The sequence below is a fragment of the Rhinopithecus bieti genome, unplaced genomic scaffold (genome assembly GCF_001698545.2).
Source record: "Rhinopithecus bieti isolate Rb0 unplaced genomic scaffold, ASM169854v2 scaffold_58409, whole genome shotgun sequence".
Classification (NCBI taxonomy): Eukaryota; Metazoa; Chordata; class Mammalia; order Primates; family Cercopithecidae; genus Rhinopithecus; species Rhinopithecus bieti.
In genome coordinates this window covers 112,415-121,418 of record NW_016822711.1, presented here as the reverse complement: position 1 = coordinate 121,418, position 9,004 = coordinate 112,415, and the positions used below count along the sequence as shown (strand labels likewise).

Below are 9,004 nucleotides of genomic sequence, written 5' to 3'. Positions count from 1 at the left end.
AAAAAAAAAAAAAAAAAAAGAACTTCCTGTCTCAGCTCTGTTGAGAATGGACAAAGAACAGGACTCTGACCTCATTTGGGCTGGAGGGAAAAAGGACATGGAATGAGATTTTGATAATCCAGCAAGAGAGCAGGGATCACAGTGAGAGGATCCTCAGTAGGATATGAAAAAGCAGAAGGAGCACATCAGGGATGGCCTCAGCATCTGCTCCTCTGTCATCAGTGGGCTTTTCTTTGGCCCAGTCCTTGGAGAATTTTATGTTTCATATGATTAAGTATAGTTTGAATCTTTTTGGTGGACACAGGGGGCCCTGTCTGATATGCTGAGGAGACCTGCATTGGAGCCTCTGGCCTCCCTTTCTGCCCCTCCTTTCCTGGCCCACAAGGAATTAATACCCAAGGCTGGGAGGGTGCTTAGAAACAAGCAAACCAAAACAAAAGCCAGTGCATTAGCATACTGTAAATTCCTAAAGAGCTTATTTATTAAAAATGCAGTCAAATTTTTATCCCAATCTTACTTCAAAACAAACATGAATTATAAATGAGTTTTGCAACTGTTCTAGCCTTTAAAAAAATTCAAAGTGATAGAGCTGCAAAAATGATGCATTACCCAACTGGTAACTCCTTCCTCCCACATCCTGGCTGAGATCCCCCTTATAAACTGTTTTTTAAACTGTGATTTTATAAACTTTGAAGTGTCAATATAATGCAGACTGTTATACTATGATTACTAATGCTGTACTTGAAGGCAATGATTATAAGTTAACTGAAGAAACATTGTATTGATACTTTAGGTCACGTATTCTATTTTTATTTGGTTGTTTATTTATTTTGTGTTTGTGTTAATTTCCGTAACTAGTTACTGTGCTGTGTAATTTTTATTATAAATGAATTCAAAATAAATGTTATTTAATTTTCTCTACAGTAGTGTCTAATGTATATACTTTTGTTTACAATGTGATTTAAGTAGATTTACTTCAGTATCTGAAGCTTTTAATGACCTCTGTGTATACTTGTCATGTATATACTTGTATATTTCTATGGTAATATTTACTTGTATATTTATACAGTAATATCTATATATCTAAGTTTTTCCACCAGTAAAATTAAAATAGTGTTAGCTTGTCCTTTTCCTTCTCTTCCTTTGTACCAAATAGTCTTAAATGGTAGGAAACCACTGTAAGGAAAACTAGCCTTTTGAAAATATGCATCGATCAATTCCTTTCTCTTGGCTTAATTCTCTAGGTGATTCCAAGGGTCAAGTATTGAACCTGGTCTTTGTTTTCTGAGGAAAAAAGAAAAAGCAACAGTAACTTGATGGTTTGGGAGTCTGAGATACCTCCGTTCTCCCTCGGCTCAGGCAGTAGAAAGGAAAGGAGAAGCAGCATAGCTCCCTTAGTTGTAACTTAGGTGAAGCAACACTTAGCTTTGTTTTTCTTTTTTTGTATACTTTTCAAAGGGTTTTCACAGCTCTTCATCCTGATTACAGCACCATGAAAGATGCAGGCATTTCTACTTGCATTTTTACAGCTTAGTGACCTCTCCAAGGTCCCACACTTATTTTGCAGTAGAGTGGAGCCCAGAGTCCAGAACCTGACGCTCCTGGAGAAGGTTTCTATTTTAAGCACCTTTTCTAACCTCAGTTTCCTTGCACTGGGGCTACAGAGATCCCTGCTTTCATGAAGCTCGCAGTAAAGTGGCTAACGTATGTCAGTTTAGCCACGGTGATGGCTGAGGCTCGCTCAATTGTGCTATCATAAGAATAACGTGAGAGTAATATTAGTGGAGCAGAGCTGAAGGAGATTTGGCAGGGGAGGCTGGGTTCGGATGTCAAGTTGACAGCACACCCTGAGGTCAATATTACTGTGCACATTTCTTATCTTCTATATTATAGTTGTATTCCCTGCCTATCCCGCCTGGCCCCAGGTGGCTCTTCTGAGAACAATCTGGTAATTTCATGCAAGAGTAAAATATCTTTCCCCATAATTATACAGAATTGAGTATCTCTGGTGAAAAGAAAGCTGATTTACAGATTTCTTTTCTCTCTAAAAAATAGGACTGTGAACCTAAAAAATAAGGCTGCTATTTTATAGATATTCCCTTCCCTTCCTTTTTCCCTGCAGATAACTCAGCCTCTCCAGAGTGCAGCCACCATGACCACTGCAGATTGATAATGGAAGAAAAGGAAACCAGGATATCCTGTGCTCTGGCTTCCCTGGACCATGGATGGAGGACAGCCCATCCCTTCATCCCTAGTGCCCCTTGGGAACATATCAGCAGATTCTAGCATGTCCCTGGAGCAGAAAACGACATTTGTTTTTGTGATTTTGTTGTTTATCTTCTTGGGCATTCTCATTGTCCGGTGCTTCCGGATTCTTTTGGATCCATATCGAAGCATGCCAACCTCTACCTGGGCTGATGGACTTGAAGGCCTGGAGAAAGGACAGTTCGACCATGCCCTTGCTTAGAAGGGATGGCGTGGGATCTCCTCCTGAGGAGATGAAGTGCTCTGTGTCTTGGCGAGGATTCCCTTTATGTAGTGTTCTCAACAAATCAAATTTAAACAATATTTGGTCCCAGGACCATAATCCATTATTCCATAAATATGCAGTTGGATTAAAGGCATTTGAGGATGTTGGAAATGGACATTTATATAACTAACCCAACATAAGAAGGTTTAAATTTTTATGTTTGCTCAATGAATGAATACTCTTAAACTTGTGTGATTGTGAAACCAAGAGCGTCAATACTGACATAGATTTGCCATCAAACAAACACCACCTGATCTGACTAAAGTATAAAAGACTAGAAAGGATCTCATATGAATCTGGTGACAAGATCAGGAAGAGATTTCCTTGCTCTAATTATGTTTATATTTGTTTTATTTCATGCGCATCTATCTGGGTCCTGAGCAGAATGAGGAAGATTGCGCTGAATGGACCCAAAGTAGTTCCTTGTTTTCTCCTAAAGCAGGGAGCATTGGGAAGCAATGGCAAAGCTTAAGAGATGGTTCTGTCCTTGGTAAATGTGAGTGAGAATTGCGTTTTGTTTTTCAAGTAAAGTTTAATTCAAAGGCTACAGAGTTTTAAAAACTATTTACCAAGCCAACTACATTATATGTATTCATATTAATAACATGTGTAGAGGTAGCTATACATTACTTGAATTTACTCTTTACACAAATGATTTAAATAATAGGCTGCAAGTGCAGCTTCAAGTTTTTTTTTTAATGAAAAGTTAATTATTTAGAGGAGAAGACTTTTATAGTCTTCAGAGGAATGTGTATTTATGATTGTATATAGTCACCAAATAAAACTTTTCAAGAAACAGAAATGCTTCCTCTCTTATTTCACCAGAACTAATGCACTGAGGGTGCTACCTGGTACTGAGTGCCGAGGCTTAACATTTTTCCAAGAGAGGAGAAAAGCGCTAACAGCATGAAAGGTCATCTAATTCATCCCTCTCCCATTTCAAGAAGAGTGCCTATAAATTGTCCTGCACAGATAAAACTGATAGTTTTTAAGACCACCAAAAAGGGAGATGTGAATACCTCTTATTTCAACTTTTATTGGAAGGACAAGCTTGTATCTAAATCAACCCTGCAGATAACTCAGCCTAAACCAACCCTGTTAGGCTGTATTTATAATCTCTGTCTTCCAATTTTCTCCTCAGCTAGTCATTATCTTTTTTAATTAAAAAAAAAAAAGCACACTTCTTTAACCTATTAATTGTAAGATTTTCTTTTTTTTCCACAAATGTACTGTGTCGTGTGTGTCCTCATTAATTTTTTTCATATTTTTGTTAGAGTCTGTTCAAACCCACTCATGTATTTATGGAACTCCTGCTTTGAGCTTGGAATTGCTAGCACCAGAGAGAGAGAAAAAAGACAGGGCCAGTTCTTAATGTTGAATACTTTTCTACTTTGTTGGATGGAGAATACATTTAAAAAGTCATATGACTGAATCATTGTTCAAATGACTAACATGGACCTGATGGTTCCCAAATCATCAGAATCAACTGGGGAGCTTAATATGTGTGCTAATTTGTATTATTTTTTTACATTCTATTTTTATTTTTATTTTTTTAAGGGATGTATTTTTTTTAACATTCTATTTTTATTTTTATTTTTTTAAGAGATGGGATCTTGCTCTTTCGCCTCCTGGAGTACAGTGGCACAATAGCTAATTTTCATTATAAAAGTTATACATCATCATGGCAAAAAATTTATTATATAATATGGAAAAATATAAACAGCACTAGTCAAAATTCTACCAGCTTGGGTCACCCTAACTCCTAACTCCAATTTTTCCTGGGGAATTTATTGACAGTGGACATTATTACAGCGTTTCATCCCTAGGGGTTGATTCTGTAGAGTTGGGTTAGTGAACAAATGCTCCAAGAGATAAAACATGAGGAAATATGAATGTAGCCAAAATAATTAAAGAAATGTCCAGGAGACAATGGCTCAGGTATAATTGTGCGTGTTTAAGTGCTTGGCATAAAGTTTAATGCAATGTAAGTTATTATTATGAAATAAAATAGATCTTGACCTATGATGGAGGTAGTTGATGGAGGTAGTTTAGACATGTGCAAAAGAAAGGAAGAGGGAAAACCATAGAAAAGGAAACAGAGGTTTGGGTGTGGGGCTCAAGGCAGGAGTGCAGCCTGACTGGAGTAGAGAGTTGGAGAGGTAGCTGGAGCTCCTACGGGAAGGACAAAGGCAGAGCTAGACCTCAGAGGGTCCTAAACAGAAAAATCAAGGGTGGGAGTCACCGTAGATTCAAGAGGAAAAACTGACCTAAGGAGTGGTGTGTCAGTCCCAGCTTCCGTGCCCTTCCTCAGGGCAACACTAGGATCCATTTCTATAATGGGAACACACTGAAATAGCCACCTGCCCCCTAAGAGGCCTTTGAGCACAGGCATTGCCCACAAGTGCCACAGGGCCTCCCAAAGCCTGCCCTTCTTTCGCTCCTCCCTTTATTTCCCACTCTATTTTTGTTTTCCCTTCTTAGATTACTGCTCCTTGTTCAACCTCCCCTCACTGGCTCTCCTGCCTCCTCCCTTGTCCAGAGCAAGAGTACCATCACAAGTGAAAAAAAGCTTTCGGCTATTCACAGTAAATTGATGCCCCCGAAAGAAGTGCTAACTCTCTGTTTTAATTACTCCGGGCTTCTTGGAGTGAACAACTTATTCTCAAAAGGTCACATAAGCCCTCTCTTTCCTGGCTTTCTGGCTAAAGGAGTTACAGTGCAGCACTTTGCCTATCTCACAAGATATTTATAATGAGTGCAGCTGGCCTTTATGAAGTATATCTGCATCCCAGGATGGGGGAAAGAAACCCTGGACTTTCCCAAGGTCACTCTCTAGAATAGACCTGCCTTTTGATTCAGAAAAATGCGCAACCTCATTCTTAGCCTGAGCTCGAAATCACAACCCTGTGTTTTATTCCCCCAGGGATCCCAAGCTCTAGATCAACATTTCTCCCTTCAAGAGACCTTTTAAAATATTTTAAACACTGAGTAAAGCAAGTTTAACTTGGGTGCGAAGGAGCCTAACTTGACTGTGCTGTTAAATTAATAAACATTAATAAACATTTCAAGACAGGCAATTCTTTTGCTATTTTTAAGGGTTAAGGCTGAGGCAAAATAAACAATTTTAGGAGGCAAAATTTAGAGAGAGCAGATGTTTATGTATGCAAAAAAATATGTATTCAAGTTCCTTTTATACTGGATTCATTGCACAGTGTTTTACTGAAACACTGAAGCTTTTTTTAATGTGAACATATTGATAAATTTGGTACAATGAGAAATTTCACTTGTTCACCATAAATTACTTTTTTAAAAAAACCTTATAGTTTCAAGATGTCAACTTTCAGAATTGACATGTAAAATATATTGAAACACGGCTATTTTCAATAAGTAGTCTAAGCCCAAAAACATTGAATAAAACCTAAGATATGATTTGTGAGATGTTTGTCGACCAAGAAAAATTATGTAAGATGGGTGTCTCAGTTATTGATTAATCAAAAAGTTGTAGAGTTGAGCCATGATCTCCAGAAAGTACCCAAATGACTATACGTGTGTATGCGATCCAGGATCCAACTGGCCTACTCCAGAAGAGATATTTTTTGTTTTGTTTTGAGATGGAAAAGGAGAACCCTCTAAACTTCGTTTGTACTTCCCATTTCTAACAAGAATTAATGAATTATTTTCAGAGAGGGGTGTGCTCTGAGGACATGAGGCCTCCCCATATGGCATCTTGCTCTGGTCAGGTGAACCAAGCCCAATACTTTAGCCAGTCTTTAGTCCTTTCCAAGGTCATGTTTTTGTAATAAAGTTCCCAGCTGCATTTAGTACAGTGGAAATTTTGCCTTCAGTTTCCTGCTATAAACTATACTCATGTCTTTTTCTAAAGCACCTCAAGATCATCTTAGATCCCTCCATCCCACAGCCTTTCTCAATATCCTGATTGATGTTTCTCTACTCTCTGTGCTTCAGAGTAAGAGAAATTCCCTTTAAACTATCTTTTCAAAGAGATTTCCACCCTTATTCTCTTCTAGGCCCTATGACCAGTCCTAGAGCACCAAACTTATGTCAGCTTTTAAGAAAGAGGCTCTTTCTGGGTTCTTTGGAGTTTGAAAAGCTGGAAAGAGACATTGCTGTCATCTATTTCAACCTCCTCGTTTTACATACAAAGAAACAGAGAAGCAGAGAGGTCATATGGTATGACCATGGCCACTTCTTTACCCACTGGTTGTAGCTGTAGCAACTTACCTATGTGGTGTGCAAATGGGTTCAAACAGAAGGGCCAGTTGATAAAACCATAAATAAAAATATCCATTTGTTAATTGACATGAAAGTTATAATAATCTTAAATAGTCTCTTTTGGCAGGGATGAGGGAAGACATATTTTGTTTCTGAAAAAAGTCGTATGGATGTTGTATTTTCTTTTGCAATATTCTGAAGCTTCAGTTTAAGTGTCCAGGCAACAAGAAGTATTTCCAGTTAGATTGTAGAGAATGCTGTAACAAAGATTCTGTTTCTCAAAACACAGGATAATCAATCTAGGAAAAAGAATCAAAGTTAGTTTCTTTTTTTGTTTTCTTTTTTTAAAATTTCCAAGTAGATTATTGAGCTGTTTTTCTTAGCTGAAGAAGCTTGACAAGGGATATTACAACATAAGTTTATAAAGGCTCTGGATACTGCTCTGTCTATGGCTTATCAAAGAGTTATCTGGATCCTCTTGGGGCATAGATGTGACTTCAGAAAATATACAATTAAGTATTTCAAGTTTGAAAGTACACTTTATCCTTTTCTGTTCTGCCTTTTTTCCTAGTTACTTCACTTCTTTTTCTCCCTCTACTTTCTGATAATTGGAGTGCTGGAAGAAGTTTGATATAACCACTACATTCAGTGATTCTCTGGTATATTAATATTTTCCTCATAGTCAACAACAAGTGGCTGCCTGGTTTCTTCCTTAACATGTCTAAGGTCTTAAAGTGACCATCCCGTTTTTAGCTTGTTCTGTTGTTTATAAAATATCTCTTTATCAATCCCAAATTTGTCTTTCTGAAATTTTTGTCCGTTGAATCTTGTTTTGTCTTCTGGAGTGACAGAGATTTCTAATACTCGTTAACATGCCAACTCTCAAAATATAGTTATTGTTGAAAGTCACACTCCATGGATCATTGCTGTTTCTGCATGTCTTTCCAGCAGAGGCACTGACAACGTTTTGTTCTTTTCAAAGAGATTTGTTTAGAGATAGTATCTCCCTTTTCCTAAAATTGGCTGGGCAGGTTTGCTTGCAGTCCATTATGAAAGACTGGGTTTTCCTAAGCTCAGAGTTCCCCTCCTGTAATGCAGCCCATTGTGTGCGCAAGCACCATCTGGCTTTTTTTTGTGTTGCCCTGTGGGGACTGGAGCTTAAGGAATTGGCACAGGAAAATGCTGATACTCAGTGTTGTGATTGCTGTAAATGATAAACTGTCCTTTGTCTCTGACCCAGAGGTCTTGTGTCTTCTGCCAGCATTCATGAAACTGTGGCAAACTAGTTATCCAGCAAGTAGGGTAAAATCTCAGATCCTTCATTGTTCTTGATGGTTATCATATTCCCCCAGGATAAACAATTCCAGCTCATTCAACCACCCTATATAATTTTCACATGCTTTGAATTATCTCTTATTCTTATCAAAAATTCTGGATGCTCTTCAGTTTGACCATCTCCTTGGTACCTAGAAAGGAAAATAATAGTTCATAGGTAGTCTGACTAAAATGAGGGGAATCACATTATCACTTTGTTTTGAAAACCGCATGACTTTTTATACCTGACTCCCTCATTATCATATTCCTTGCAGTCTCCATCTTTGTATCACCTGTAAATTGGCCCAGCAACCCTTCTATTTATTTATTTACATTAATGATAAAATTTTGAACATATCTGAGCCAGGAGAGAGAGAGTCCTGGGCCTTGCCACAGAGATCTCAGGGCACATAAGAAGTCAGTTGGCAGCAGTAATTGTAAGCAACTGCTCCCGTGGAAAGCTCCATGGAGGTGTTCCATGGAGATGTTCAAGAAGCGCGAACCTATGATGCATGACAACTTATACCAGTCATGCATCAAAGCTTCAAAAGGAAACCACCAAAGTGATATTTGTGTAGCTTCCAGAGCTCAGCTAAAATGTCGTGGATTCAAATGGGCAAGAGGAAGTCAACACTGAGTGGCAACAAGGGACTCTGAACATGTTGTCTAGGTCTTAAAATTCACTAGCACCGAAAAGACTTTTGACTACACCTCCACGTCTCTGCTCAGCACTGTAACTGGTTATATATAATCATGCCTTATTTGCCTGAGGAAAACTTTTCCTGGAAGGGATTATCTGTTATTTATTCACCAGCTAGAGATAGCACAGGGTAGTGAAAGAGTGCATGCCTGGGACTCTGGCAACCTGGATTCATTACTGTTTCCATAAGGAGTTAGCTTAGAGGTTTTTGAAAATCACTTCATTTT

At 38.3% G+C, this 9,004-nt stretch overlaps 1 protein-coding gene across 1 annotated transcript in view; it reads left to right on the top strand.

Moving 5' to 3' along the window:
• CTXN3 (cortexin 3) overlaps nt 1–3,328 on the top strand; it is a 9,795-nt gene extending 6,467 nt beyond the window's left edge. Inside the window, exon 3 of the mRNA XM_017860987.1 lies at nt 2,123–3,328. Coding sequence (XP_017716476.1) covers nt 2,222–2,467 — 246 coding nt within the window. The 5' untranslated portion in view covers nt 2,123–2,221 and the 3' untranslated portion in view covers nt 2,468–3,328. The remainder of the gene's footprint in view (nt 1–2,122) is intronic.
• The last annotated feature ends 5,676 nt before the right edge of the window (nt 3,329–9,004 follow it).